We start from the raw sequence: 15,011 nt of genomic DNA, 5'->3' as shown, positions 1-15,011 counted from the left end.
TGTGCATTTTATTTTTCCACCCTAAGTGCAGTATCTTACATTTCTCCATGTTGAATTTCATTTTGTTAGCTTTGGCCCAGCTTTCAAGTCTATTCAGGTCATTTTGAATTTTGATCCTGTCCTCTGGAGTATTAGCTATTTCTCCTAATTTGGTGTCATCTGCAAATTTGATGAGTATGCCCCCAATTCTGTCATCCAAGTCATTGATAAAGATGTTGAATAACACTGGCCTCCGGACGAGTGGGACCCCACTGGTCACTTCTCTCTCTTCCATGCCAGCATTATCTGAAGATGCCAGTCACAGATGCTGGCGAAATGTCAGGAATAAACGCTTCTAGAATATGGCCATATAGCCTGAAATACCTACCAAAAACTCTCAGAACTTTTTCTAGTGATTTCTAGTGATTCAAATAATGCACAAAGCCTTCAGAGATGGCAGCTTTCTCATCAGGAGGTCACCCTCTACCCTAGGTGTGCCAATTTTTACCGGCTTCATTCTTGTATGCAAGAACAATTTTTAAAAACACACAGAAAACTCTGTTCTATGCCAGACAGGTTTACAAGAGTTTTCATGAGTTTTTCAATTATTTTTTGCACATAGTGATTTTATTTGGGGGTAGGGGAACTAATTTGTGCAAATTGAAAATAACATTTTGGTGTAGGAAAATGCATTTTGAGCAGCATACCTTTCTACACCAAAATGTGGATTTTCTACATGTTTTTATATGAATGACTTTTTTTTCCATAAAAATGTCCTGAACTGCAAAAATATATTGTGATTGTTTATTTTCTTGACAGTTTGTCTAAATTTCACACAACCTCCATTCTTGTCAAGGATGAGAACATTTTCAAGCATTCTTTATGTGCATAGTCTACATATAGAAGGTGATAGAAATGTGTGACAAGAGAGTACAGCTCAAACATCTCCTGTTTCTAAGAATTTTATCATATGAGACTTGAATTAGAGCAGAATAGTAACTTCTGTGGCCATACCTTATCACACAACACTGTATTTGTCCAGTAGCTGGTCTATAGTCCATCTATTGCTGTAGATCTCCTTCTCATTGATGCGCAAGACCCATCAATGCCTTCCAGTTGCACTGCTTTGCCACTGTTGAATCATGTTCTAATATGTGGGCAGTCATATGGCATGGGTAGGTGCCATTATGCTGCTCTCCTCCAATTACCAAGCAGGCTGAAAGGCATGCTGGGAAGGGCTTATGTCAGGGAGCATGACTATGGAGGCTGACAGGCAAAAACAGTGGATGGAACAGAAGTAGCACCATGGTGATTTGGAAGAGCTGTTTGAAAATGACTGCCCCTAACCTGGTATGCTTGCATTTCCTAGGAGTTTATCAAACGGGATGGGAGGCTCTCAATTTCGAAAGAGAAGATAGCGAGGTCAATTCAAAAATTCATGCAATTACATGATTACTTATCACACCTTAAATTCGCGGTAATGGCCTCCCCGAACGCGACCCTGATTCTGTGCAAAGTAAGCCATCACATCGATGGGTTCTTAATTGCGAATTGGCACCCTTGCACATGCTCAGTGAGACTCCAGATGACTGAAGCATAGCATATTTAGGTGAGTGAGAGAGAGGAACCAAGTAACCCCACAATTTACAAAAGGTGTTGGAGGGGAGGGGAAGAATGGTTGAAAGAAGATGCTCTATTCACATTAAAACGAGCATATATTCACTCATGTCACATTAAAACGTGAATATAATGGGGTTTTTTGGTTTTATTTATATAACGCTATTCCAAAGATCATAGCGGTGAACAGCAAGTAAGCTAATTAGCAAGTAAGCTAATTTTCCCCCAACAGTCTGGGTACTCATTTTAGCGACCTCGGAAGGATGCAAGCCTGAGTCGAGCTTCGGCCCTTTTGCTGGTCTTGAACTTGCAACCTTGTGGTTTTGAGTGAATGGCTGCAGTACAGGCATTTAACCACTGCGCCACCAGGTTATATAATGGTTAAGCAATAGCTCCCGGTCCATGCCTCTTAATTAGCAGGTAGCAGCCCCCCCTCAGCAATGTTGAAGGACAAGCGGAAGCAAAATTGAAGCGGAATTGCATCATGGCTTCATGGGAACCAGAACCAAAGGAGACATGTACATCACACCAAATAACAGTGCGCTGAGTAAGAAGTTGCCTAGGAACAGGGTTTGTGACTTCGCTAGTTCACCGAATTTAACTGTGGATGGAGGCATGAATGCGTTCGGACTGCCAGCGATCGCGTGTGGTAACCTTTCGTGCAATAACATGAATACACATGATTCCATTCAGGATGACACTGGATTATATTTCAGTCATGTGATATTGTCCCCAGTCTAATGTGATTGTGGTGCCTTACAAGGTTGATGTCATAAAGTCTTAAGATTCAGCACCCAGGAATGACTGAATTGGGGTCCAATGAACCCAAAACAGCAATTCTAGAATTCTATTTTGGTCAATAACCTGCATCAATCAATAGTCAAGTGCTCTCTGAGACAGTATAGATAGATCTAGTAATAGCATTGGCTTTGCCAGGTAATATTCCATTGGTAAGATTATGGAACCAGTATTCAAAAAAAGGAAAGGGGCTAATATTTTTTATATTTCACTTTAGGAGCTTTGAGGGAAATCTATTATTCTGTTATGTTCCATTGGCTATTCTAGGATATTATTCAAAGAGCTGTGTTACCAGCATGTTGAAAAATAGATCCATTATTAATTAAAATTGATTGAAAACTCAAATTCAGTCTGACAGGCAAATTTCTCCAAGAAATACAGGCAAAATCCAATATGCATTTGCTCACATTGTTCCATAGACTCTCAGCTCCTATTGTGTGTCAAATAAGCTGCTGAATTAATACAACTGGTTTTAAAAAGAAAACCCAATACAATAAAACAATTACATTTACATGCAAATTATATGTTCCCAACTCCGTTTGTACTATGTAAGATGCTATCTTTGCCAACATCGTTAAAGCAATAAAAGCAGACAACACACAAGCATAATTAAAAAGATGTCGTTTTGGAAGACACAAGGCAACCCTTAAGAACTTTAGATTTCCATAGCAACTGTCCTCTGACTAATCCCGCTTGCTAGTACACAGAGACTCATGTGACCGGAGAAGCGCCTAAAAACATTTCGGAGGCAGGCACACTTTGTACTTGTGTGCCACTTGGGTCATCTACAAGGTCGCTCTCTCAGCACCAGATTGCTATGCAGGCAACTTGTGGCTGGAGGTTCTTAGGCTCCGACTTCCATCAGCTCTAACCAGCATAGCCAATGATGAGGAATGATGGGAGTTACAATCCACGTGTTGTTTATTCCTGAACTAAGGCCCAATTTTAGACTCAGTGTGGTGTAGTGGTTTGAGTGTTGGGCTATGAATCTGGAGATCACAGTTTGATTCCCCATTTGGCTATGGAAACACACTGGGTGACCTTGAGTGAGTTACTGAGCCCCAGAAAACTCCATGATAGGTTCATGATAGGTTCACCTTAGGGTCACCATACGTTGGAAATATCTTGAAGGCACACAACAACAACAACAACAACAACACCCTCCAAAGCTCCAAGACTGCCCAGAAAAATTAAAAAGCTGGGGTGATTTTTCATCCTAAATGGCACCAAAATGGGTCGAAGCTGCAGTAAAATTCTCCCAACTCCAAAATCTCTTAACCTTTCTTTCCCCATCAGCCAAAAATGACACTGGAAGTGATATACCACTTTTGGTTGCAGCCAGTGCATTGGGGTGGTCTGCCAGTAGCAGATGAAGAAGCAAAAGGTGGGCCCCAACCCTTCCACAGTTGCCCACTCCTATCTACAGCTCCTTGTACAATTGTACACTGTTGTTGAAAGATTAAAAACACTTCTAAAAACAATGGTCTGTAACAGCATACTATAAGAACTTTGGCTGATACACCAGCTGTGACTCTACCTGGAATGGGGGGGACCTAGAAATGGTTGTACACGCACTGGTAACCTCTCATCTTGATTTCTACATGGGTCAACCCTTGTGCCATGTTCGGAAACTGCAGCCAGATTGCAGGAACATCTAAATTCAACCGTATTACACCTGTTTTGAAATCTTTACATTGGCTTCTGGACACAGTACAAGGTGTGGGTTATTACCTATAAAGCCCTACATGGCTTGGGTCCAGCTTACTTGAAGAAACGCCTCCTCCCATACAATCCTTCCTGCACACTCAGATCCTCTGGGAAGAATCTGTTGCAGCCAAAGAAAACAAAATTGGTTGTGACTTCCCAGAGGACCTTTTCAACTGCCGCTCCAAAAATTTAGAATGACCTGCCAGAGGCGATCCACCATATTACATCTCTTGAAGCCTTTAAAAAGGCAATAAAATCAGATCTCTTCCAGTAGGCCTTCCCAGAATGACCTCCTAAAAGAATAGAACTATTCACCCATCCAAACTTGTCCCCTCTTAACACGGTCACTCTGGTTTTGTTGTTGTAATGAATCTGCTGTTGTGGATTATATGATTTTATTATTTTATCTTATGTGAGGGAGGGAAGGTTGGGGGTTGAGGTGATTAGGGAATGTTTTTGTTATTGTTTATGTAATTGTTATTTGGTTTGATGTTATCCGCCTCGATCCTCAAAAAGGGAGAGGCAGGATACAAATAAATATTTTATTTATTATTGTTATTATTATTATTATTATTATTATTATTATTATTATACTACCAGCAGTTGTAGGAAATGAAATGAAAGGAGAGTTACAAACCAATGGAAGAAATAGTAGCCTTGATTATTATACTAAACACAAGTTTATTTAATACTGAAAAAGATGGTGGTATCTGTATTATCCTTTTGCCTCCCATTTGCCCATTAACATTAAGCTTACTGTGTGTGTCTTTTATTAAAAAAAATTATAGCCACTTTCCCCATCAGCCAAAAATGAAACTGGAAGAGACATTATCTCACTTTTGTTTCAGTGGATGTTTGATGTGAAATACAGTGGGCCCTTGGTATCTGCTGAAGTTTGGTTCCAGGACCCGCCATGGATACCAAAATCTGTAGATGTTCAAGTCCTATTAAATACAACAGTGTGGCAAAATTATGTCCTTTATTTAAAATGGGAGAATCATGGCTTGCTTTTTGGAATTTATATATATTTAAAATATTTTCAAATTGTGGAAGCTTGAATCTGTTGATATGGAGGGCTGTCTATAACTAGTTTTATTTCTCAAGTTTTAATGTAGCATAGAGGTTCCCAAACATGATCCTCCAAGTGTTTTGGACTTCAACTCCCAGAAGCCCCTGTCAGCTTGGCCAACAATCAGGAATTCAGGAGCTGAAGTTCAAAATACCTGGAGGACCAAAGTTTGGGAATCTTTCATGTAGAACATACTTTATTCCTGTTGCCATTATATTCCTGTTGCCATTAGATAGTTTGGCTTTGTGTTGTATTTTGTTATTGTTTTTAGAAATGGCTTGCTATGGTTGTATTTTTACTGATTACATATAGCCTTTTGCTGTATGTAGGTATGAGTAGAGGAATGGGAAATAAATAAATATATTAATTATTTTTGTTTGTATGTATACAAGCCTTAATCTTTTTTAAAAAAAATATTTGGGGGGGGGGGAAACCTGCGTAAAGTGATTTCTCCCTTCAGTCATTAGTACCTTTACAATAGAAAACAAAAGTGCTAAATTCTAGTCAGCAGTGTGCAAGAACACACACTGTCCCAATTACTATTGTTTCAATAATACACTAGTCAAAATACCTGGAGGTATTTAACCAAACTGAAGAAGCTCTGTCTAACAAAGTACTGGAGAAAGACATTTAATGTTGTCATGCTACCAACACCATTCACTTTGTCCACTTTGTTATCACTAATATCCTCTCATCTGGAATGCAAGATTACATTTTATTATTTATTTATTTATAATATTTATACCCCTTCTGTCAATTGTACCTGAATGAAGACACCTATCAGGATATTTCTCTAGAAAGACACCCCAATTCTAATCATTTTCATAACTATGCCCTCACACCATCCCAACTACTTAGTTTTTCCCTCCTTCAGCTATAAATCCCTCTCTTCTCATTATATTTTTCTGTTTTACCATTCTTTGCTATCTTCCAACTTGTTAACTGCATGATTAGTATTGAAAAGGGCAAGAGCATTATTTATTTATTTCATTTGTATGCCACCTTTCTGTCAGAAGGGGCCCAAGGCAGCTCCTTGTATGCAATCATTCTCACAGAAGGAACCTAAGGCAGCTATTAGAACTATGGAAATTACACACAAAGTTTAGTTTTTGATATCAGAGAGAGGTCACTTATCTTAATATATAATCAACAAACAGACTGTTATGTTCTCTAGGTTTGGGGACTTGCAACAGAAAATAAAAGAAAGACTAATAATAATATAAATAATCCAAAATTTCATATCATGTGATCATCAGGGATTGTGGGATCATAAGGGCCCGTTAATTTTGCATCTTCTTAGGAATTCATATTCTCATTTCATACCTGTCCATGTAGGGCAGGCATCTGGAAATATGCACAGTGGTTAAATGCCTGTACTGCAGCCATTCACTCGAAACCACAAGGTTGCGAGTTCAAGACCAGCAAAAGGGCCCAAGCTCGACTCAGGCTTGCATCCTTCCAAGGTCGCTAAAATGAGCATCCAGACTGTTGGGGGCAAATTAGCTTACTTGCTAATTAGCTTACTGCTGTTCACCGCTATGATCTTTGGAATAGCGGTATATAAATAAAACAAATTAATTATTAATTATTAATTATTTTTCCAGCCCCAGTGAAACATGTTGACCTTTGGCTTGATAACATGGGGTATTTAATGTCAAATCAGTGAATTATTTGCTCTATCCAATTCTACCTACCAGTCAGCCAATTTACCAAATGTTTTGAGATTTAATGTTTTAAAGTCCTTGGAATAGGTTACTTTTTAAAAACATTAAGAGCAGTATCGTTCAGTGCCTAATGAATGGCATCTTGTATATATTCAACAAAGTTTACATTTCTGTTCTGTTTCCCTGGAAACAATTTGTTTTAAATAATTGGTTGCAATGCCACTGATCTTGATCTTGCCATTAGCATGAAAGGAGGCAGCAAAGGTTCTCTTATAAGCACAACCAGTATAACTCTCCCTTCACAGCTACAAAATGGAGGAATGCTTCAGAACTGCAATGCAATGACAAGGAAAGCTGGTTTCTTTTCTTAATAATCCCCAGCACTATTTAAGGAAAAGGATTCAAAAGCACCTACCAATCAAATAAATCCATTCTATTGTTATTCTAAGATGTGGGCGAATTTCTTACATACATATATTTTAAAACCTACGGTACATCTTTTAAATATAAGAGAACATACACCAAACACTGCAGATCCTGAAGTGAATTAATATGCAAATATTGCAGTCAGACCTGGTTTTAAAAATAGTAAGGACACAATCCAACCAAAAGAAAGTACTTTAAAATTTGCATTAATTCCAGTGGGAAAGCTACACACACATTTACATCTCTTCTATTAGAACCAGTGGGATTAGAAAGTTTTAAAGGTTTGGTTGCAACCTTTCAATTTTATTCAACATATATTTAATGGGGTTGGATGAAGATAGCATCCTTAGTGTTCAGCATTCTTCTGTTTGAATAGCTACAATGGTTTCAGAACTAGTTGAAGAACTAAAGATGAATCCACCTGCTTCCACCTGAATAAGCACATCCTTCCTACTTTTACACTAAAATTTCTACGTCACCAATTCTAACAAAAGCAATGTGATTGGTCTTAAATCTCCAGTATCCTGATCATAGGATAGACAATGAACTACAGTGGCCCTCCACTTTTGTTGGGGTTAGGGGCACAAGACCCCCATGAAAATGGAAAAACTGAAATAAAAAATCCACTGTTTTTTTAAACCTGAGAGAACACCTCTCTAGGCATCTCCAAGTCCTCCAGTGCAACCCTATGGTCAACATCGGCTAGACGTGTTTTCTCTAGGAATTTCTAAGTCTTTCAGCATGACTCTATGGTCAACTTCCAGCAGTCACAATGGAGGACCCAGAGTTTCCTAGAGAGAACATATCCATTAAATCCATGAACTATATAATTTGCGCAGCATAATCTATATGCTAAAAAATGGTACTTTTCCTTGATTCTAAGAGGAGTGGGTTGGTTGCGGAGCTTAGAAAAGTAACTTTTTAAAACTCCTGGCCATTTTAGCTGGGGAATGAAAGCTGTATTCCAAAACCTTTTCCAAGTTTTGGTGGTTGTTGAGAGTCAAAATCATTCATAAGTATTTAAGTGAATGTTATTCTCCCTCTGCATGAATGCTGTTGGTTGTACATTACTGAATAACCTTTTATTTACTTCACAGTGGGAAAACAAACAGGGAAAACATGGCCCACTTAATGAGTTATGTGTTTTATCTTGATATTTCTCAAAGCTCAGGCAGGATTCATGGTTTCTATTTCATTAGCTCTGCATCTCATCCTGTGAATCATGGAGTCATAGAGTTGGCAGAGACCACAAGGGCCATCCAGTCCAACCCCCTGCCATGCAGGAAATCACAATCAAAGCCTCCCCAACAGATGACCATCCAGTCTCTGTTTAAAGACTTCCAAGGAGGGAGATTCTACCACTCTCTGAGGGAGTGTGTTCCACTGTCGAACAGCTCTTACTATCAAGAAGTTCCCCCTAATGTTGAGGTGGAATCTCTTTTCCTGTAGCTTGCATCCATTGTCCTGTGTTCTAGTTTCTGGAGTAGCAGAAAACAACTCTCTGTTGATAAGAGAAACAGAATGAGAGAAAGAGGGGGAGAAACTGGTCTCAGATCAACCAGTTAATCTCATGGTTGAGCAAGGATTTCAACCGAAATTCCTGCCACCCTTCCAATCCAACACTTTATGTGTTAAACCATATTCATTCCATAATGGTTGATAAAGTTCTCCATGAACCCAAGAGCACAGATTCTGGTCAGCCTTATGTAGTAATGACTGATACCCAGTAACTGATACCAGGAAGGAAGGCATAAATAATGTAACTATGCATTCATGAAATTTAGAACAATAAATTAAACTCTCCCATCCCATACAATGAAGCATATCCATCATGGATGAAGATAAGCTACTAACTGAATGTTAAGATGTAGAGCTGATTTGCTTGCTCCATTTAATCCTCGGCCTTAAGTATATGCACGCTGGGAATACTGATTCATTGTGCCTCCAGCTAAGCATGTTGGCACATAAGCTAGGAAGTAGACAAGAGGTCACAGCTTTACTGCATACAGGTTACAAAATACAATCTGTTGTATATACACATTTGCAAAAGTCCAGAAACATTTAGCAGCACAGTTTGTTTGGGAAGCCCCAATGGGAAGTTCCCATTCTTCATAAAATACAACAAAACTGGAGTTCTTTTATTATAATCTTTTAAAAACTGCCCCTTCTATTCCCATCCCAGACCCACATAAAAACACGAAGTCATGATGCATCTTGGCAAGAACCAGCTTCTTGTTTTCAGGCAGACAACAGATCAAAACTTCTTTTCAGCATTCAGAAGACTGGGAGATGGCAGGACATATAAAGAGTTGAACCTGAATTACCTTAACAAAGACAAAAGTTTTGTGAAAACAGCAAGCAAAATCTCAGGATGGTTGCAGGAAATCAAACAAGGATCACCATTAAAAAACCACACATACACACAGAGCAAGAAAGGCCACAATTCAAACCCTTCTCTTTTGCACCCAGAAAATAATCAAATAAAGTCTCTTAGGAAACAAATTATCCAATCAAAGTTTTAAAATCTTGGACACATATCTATAAATATTTTCTCTCCTTCTTTGCTATTCACAGTAGGGCTGATTTCTCAGTGAGTCACAAAGGAGTGAAATGTTTTCGAGTGTTTCCCTACCCTGTGGGTTGAGAAACCAGCAACATCTCTAGCTAGCAGGTCCCCTTCTGGTGATGCCTGCTTTGGTGCCATCCTCCTCAGTGTCAGCCTAACCAGTGGCTCCCTCCTACTTTTGAAATGGCTTGCCCGTCACGCCAAAGTGATGGCTGTGCCAGTCCGAAAATCCATCTGTCAGTGCCCCCACAATGGAGTTGGCTGCTAGAGTGATCAGTGAAGGTCATTCTCTGCTGCTCTGCACCTTCGCTCCGCTGAGTGGACAGAAAGACATAGGGAAAAGAAGGAAACAAAAAAGAAGTTATCTTTGTGCTCTACTGATCTCAAAACAACACCAGAGGTTATAAGGGACACAACATCATGCAAAACAATATGAGCTAAACAAATTGATATAAATTGAATACAAATTACATCAGAAATGTTTTTTTTTTCATTTGAAAAAACAAGTCAACTGATTCAGAAATAACTGTAGGTTGCTTAATATTTGGTACTCTCAGACTATCTTTTTGGAAGGATCCCACCAAACACATAATGAGGAAAAGATAACTGAATTTCTCGGCATTTCATAAATACATTATGGAAGCAGGATTTCAAAGCAAAATTCTGTTTATAGATTGACGTAAGTATATTATGCAGTCCCAACTGTAGGCAAATCTTACACTTTAATTGCTGAAAGATTTTCCCTGATAAAAAAAACAGCACTAAGGTTTTCATCTAGTGAAAATGAATAAAGTGTGAAAACAGAATTGAGAAAATAACATACCTTGTGAAACTGTGTTGATCATTTAGAGAAAGTGAAAGAAACATGAAAAGAGAAAAGGAAAGACATAATTATCAGGAGTATTCAAAGCACAACAATAATTGGGGAGGGGGAAACTGAGTAAGTAAAGAGATAGGTGAGTAAACAGAGTAGCCACTCTACAGGTAAAGAATGAGTAAATAAAACTGAAGATAGTATTTCCCCCAGGTCCTTAAATTGCAAAAGATTATATCACATTTTGCAAAGGAAATAATTTGGTGCATTTGTACTGCAATTCTGACAATCTCTCACCAATGAAATCACACTCAAGTGTACACAGGGTGTGACAAAAAGGTGGATCCATGTAAGGTCTCAAACCTGTGATGGTTCAAAAGCTAATATGGTATGTGGAGTCGAAGGCTTTCATGGCCGGCATTCATAGTTTTTAGTGGTTTTTTCAGGCTATCTGGCCATGTTCTAGAAGAGTTTTCTTCCTGACGTTTCGCCAGCATCTGTGGGGCATATCTGAAGATGCCAAGCCACAGATGCTGGCGAAACGTCAGGAAGAAACTCTTCTAGAACATGGCCACATAGCCTGAAAACCCCACAAAAAACTAGTATGGTACATTTTGTGTCTTTTGGCTGTGCTGCATAGAGGCCTGGACATACTACCTGGGAGGAAAAAAAGTGTGTTTTGCAAGTTTGTGGAGTGCAGGTGAAAGGAGGGTTGATAGTAACTTTTGAAGTGATAAAATAACTTAATAATGGGACCAGTTGTCTATCTGAAAGTCAAATGACTCAGGCTTGTAGATGCAAGCAGCTCTTGCACATTTTAAAAACCTCTCTTTCTCCTCATCTCTTCCCCTTTCCATGCACACCACACATATTGGTAAGACACAAAAATGATACAAGTCTTGACTTTCACTGTACTAAATTTCTGCCTTCTTTCAAATCACTCAGATCACAACACAGGAAGAAGAAAGGAAGCAAACAGTAAACTATCCTGCAAGTAAACCCTACTAGTAAGGCAAGTAACACACACATACACATGCAGAGAGAGAAAGGGACTCAGTTGTGGTTTCCAGAGAGCAACTCATGGTGCATCTGTATTGTAGACATTGTGCAGTTCTACACCACTTTTAGTGCTGTAACTCCCTTTTATGAAATTCTGGGATTTATAATTTTACAAAGTCTTTAACTTTCTTTGCAAAAAAGTGCTGGTGCCTCACTAAACTACAAATCACAGGATTCAGCAGGATGGAGCCATGGCAGTTATAGTGGTGTCAAACTGCATTATTTCTACAGTGTAGATGTTCCCTCAGCCAATAGCCAATATACCTATTTCCTAGCATCTGTGTAATAACAAGAAGGAAAGATTGTACTTACTGGCAAGAATGACCATGTCCATCCCCCAAAATATACTCATGATCCAGCCAACCATCACAATTGCTGTGAGAATCTGAATCAGAGCTGCTGCAATATTCAGCCAAAACACACAGCAGACGTGCCTGTCAGGGAGGTCAGTCCGGGCTCCACACAGCACTGTGAAGGCTGACACAAATGTCCCTGTGGAAAAGAAAAGAAATGGTCCCTCAGATGAAAGCAGAGGCTCATGTGTGTGCCAAACAAAGCCCAGATGTACAAATGCAATGAAAAAGAAGCTCCCACAATTCAGCACTATCCGAGGCTAAAACTATCAGACACCCAATTGTTTTGAAAGGCATACATATGCCATCAGCAACCCTTTAAAAATATTGGAGGTGTTCTCAACCCATTTCAGAAGTAATTGGTAAAAGAGAGTGTTGCTTACAGGATTCTAGGATGGGGGGGGGGGGAATCCACCATTTTAGCTTTTTCCTTTATGCTACACCCACCCATACCAAAGATCACCACTTCCCCAGGTTAGCTCATACTCTCTTGCACTACCAATGTCATGAATATTCTCATATGCATAGTCTGGAAACCATGTCCTATGAGGAATGACTTAGGGAGCTGGGGATGTTTAGCCTGGAGAAAAGAAGGTTAAGAGGTGATATGATAGCCCTGTTTAGATATTTGAAGGGATGTCATATTGAGGGGGGAGCAAGCTTTCTGTTTTCTGCTGCTCCAGAGAACAGGACCCAGAGCAATGGATGCAAGCTCCAGGAAAAGAGATTCCACCTCAACATTAGGATGAACTTCCTGAAAGTAAGGGCTGTTTGACAGTGGAACACACTCCCTTGGAGTGTGGTGGAGTCTCCTTCTTTGGAGGTCTTTAAGCAGAGGCTGGATGGCCATCTGTCATGGATGCTTTGATCGAGAGTTCCTGCATGGCAGGGGGTTGGACTGGATGACCCTTCTGGTCTCTTCCAACTCTACGATTCTATGAAATACACAAGAAAAGAGGTGCTAATCCCAACTCTGGCGTGTTACACACCGCCATAAGGGACGTCCTTAAAACGTCCCATTTTGAAAAAGGGGCGTCTCTTCTAGGCGCCCCTTACCCTATTACGGACAGAGTCCGTAACAAATAACGGTGGCCATTCCACACAGCCGCTGCCATTTTGACGTAGCGGATGCTCTGTGTCTGCACGTCGCAGTGCAGAAGTGATGCCGCGAGTGCGCACTTTGGCACTTGCGGCGTCTCTTCCGGGTTTGGCTGCTGCGACTCCTCCGCACTGCAACCGGCAGCAGCCCGAAACTGCCCCTTTTGGGCGGTCTGTAACGGGCCTCTATTTCTTTTCACCTGTCTTTTAAAAATAAGGAACATATATACCTTTAAGATGATGATGGGCTTGGCTTTTGCTTTGGACTCCACCACATTGCCATTAGAAGAAGGAGCTTTCTGGTTTTTAGGATTTCAGTTGCTGTTTTCATTTAATACATTTCTAAAAATAAGACAAACCACCAATATATTCAGTGTCCATTTCTGAATATATTAATGGTCAATCACAGGTGGACTGGAGTGAGCTTCAAGCAATAACTGTTAGTGGTGGAATGGGATTGGGGAAAACTAGTCTCCCAAAAGGATTAGGAAGGTAACCTGGAACTAAAACACTGGGAAGCACACTTTGAACAATCACTTCTCATTTTTAAAATTTCAAGCATTTTGCATATTCAAATGAAGTTGCTTTGCTGTGCTGCCTATTATCTCTCAAGACACTCTCTATTTCTTTTCTACTGCTGCTGCTGTCTTTATTTCCAACTCCCGCCTCCTTCCAGAGCCTCTTAAAGTTAAAGAAGCAGTTCTGAAGTACAACAAGAGAGTAGGTAGTAGCTGCTGAGGTCATAGAAAGCATCTCTATATTGTAGTTGGGTGGTGTCAGGGGGAAAAGAAGACTAGAGAACCTTTTTCTGTAAGAATTTTCCTGTATCCATTATCTCCCCCAGATTTATCACTATCAAACCGTGGACTAAGAAACGTTTAATTTTTCAAGAGTTTTCTCTTTGCCTTATGTAACAAGTATTTTATGTAGTGAGTATGTATTAGCCTAGGGCAGTCTACAGACATGCCTTCATTATTTGTCCACATAACAACTGTGCCTTATATTGTACATTTGGTAAGAAATCCACCTTCTGTTGTGTATGTTTCTTTTCTTACAAAGCATTAGAGATGTTGGAACCATCATATCACTGCTCCTCTCCCAGGTGAACCCTAAGGTAGTTTATCAAATAAAGAACAGAATTAGATATTAAAATTTAGACTCGCTGAATGTAGAACATAGCTACATAGTCTGCAGACAGTGTGCTTACACAATGTATATACAATGTGTGTAATATCTAGGCTTGAAACGCCCTTTAAACAATTGGCAGTTTTGGTCTCTTCACACCTCATTGTTTCAGCACCCTTCCAACGCAATGCTTGCTTAGCTCTACCTGTCAGGCAGAAGCAGCACATGCAACCATCCCATTTACACCATTTCTACTGACACGGAGAATAAATCTATATAACATTAATACTCATTAGGCAAAAGACAGTATCCAGGCCTGAGAAGTGTAGTACAATGTACAAATACCTTTTTAAAAATCCAAGCACACGAGTCCTTTAAATATTCAGATTCTTATCTCACTTTGCACCTTATTATAATTTATATAATCCCATTTAGACATCATTATTTTTATTTTTTTAAAAATTACACTTCTTTTCGGTGAAAAATTTTCAGAGTAGCTTACAATGGTAGACACAGCAACAATAAACCTGAGTAAACACATCAGAGCAGCAAAATAAATCAATAAAATAAAATTGTAACACAGAAGCAAAGACTACCATGATTTCAATGGTCTCATAACTCCACAAGTATCCCACTAGAAAACTGTAGCACATCAAGGGGACAGAAATCAGCACTGTCATGACTCTACGTAAAAGTGGATACAGTACAACATGTCATCATGAGAAAACAATTCTGT

General features: G+C 39.5%; 1 protein-coding gene across 2 annotated transcripts in view; it reads right to left on the bottom strand.

The window, feature by feature from the left end:
• Nucleotides 1-9,237: 9,237 nt before the first annotated feature.
• STUM (stum, mechanosensory transduction mediator homolog) overlaps nt 9,238-15,011 on the bottom strand; it is a 52,411-nt gene continuing 46,637 nt past the window's right edge. Inside the window, exons 2-4 of one of the 2 annotated variants that reach the window (XM_042449138.1) lie at nt 12,012-12,191; nt 10,650-10,658; nt 9,238-10,140 (exon numbers count right to left, since the gene is read on the bottom strand). In XM_042449138.1, coding sequence (XP_042305072.1) covers nt 10,100-10,140; nt 10,650-10,658; nt 12,012-12,191 — 230 coding nt within the window. In that variant the 3' untranslated portion in view covers nt 9,238-10,099. The remainder of the gene's footprint in view (nt 10,141-10,649; nt 10,659-12,011; nt 12,192-15,011) is intronic. The other variant, XM_042449229.1, reaches the window with a different exon arrangement.

This window comes from Sceloporus undulatus, chromosome 1, assembly GCF_019175285.1.
Source record: "Sceloporus undulatus isolate JIND9_A2432 ecotype Alabama chromosome 1, SceUnd_v1.1, whole genome shotgun sequence".
Lineage (NCBI taxonomy): Eukaryota > Metazoa > Chordata > Lepidosauria > Squamata > Phrynosomatidae > Sceloporus > Sceloporus undulatus.
The sequence above is the reverse complement of the archived record's forward strand: the minus strand, read 5'-3'. Positions and strand labels throughout refer to the sequence as shown.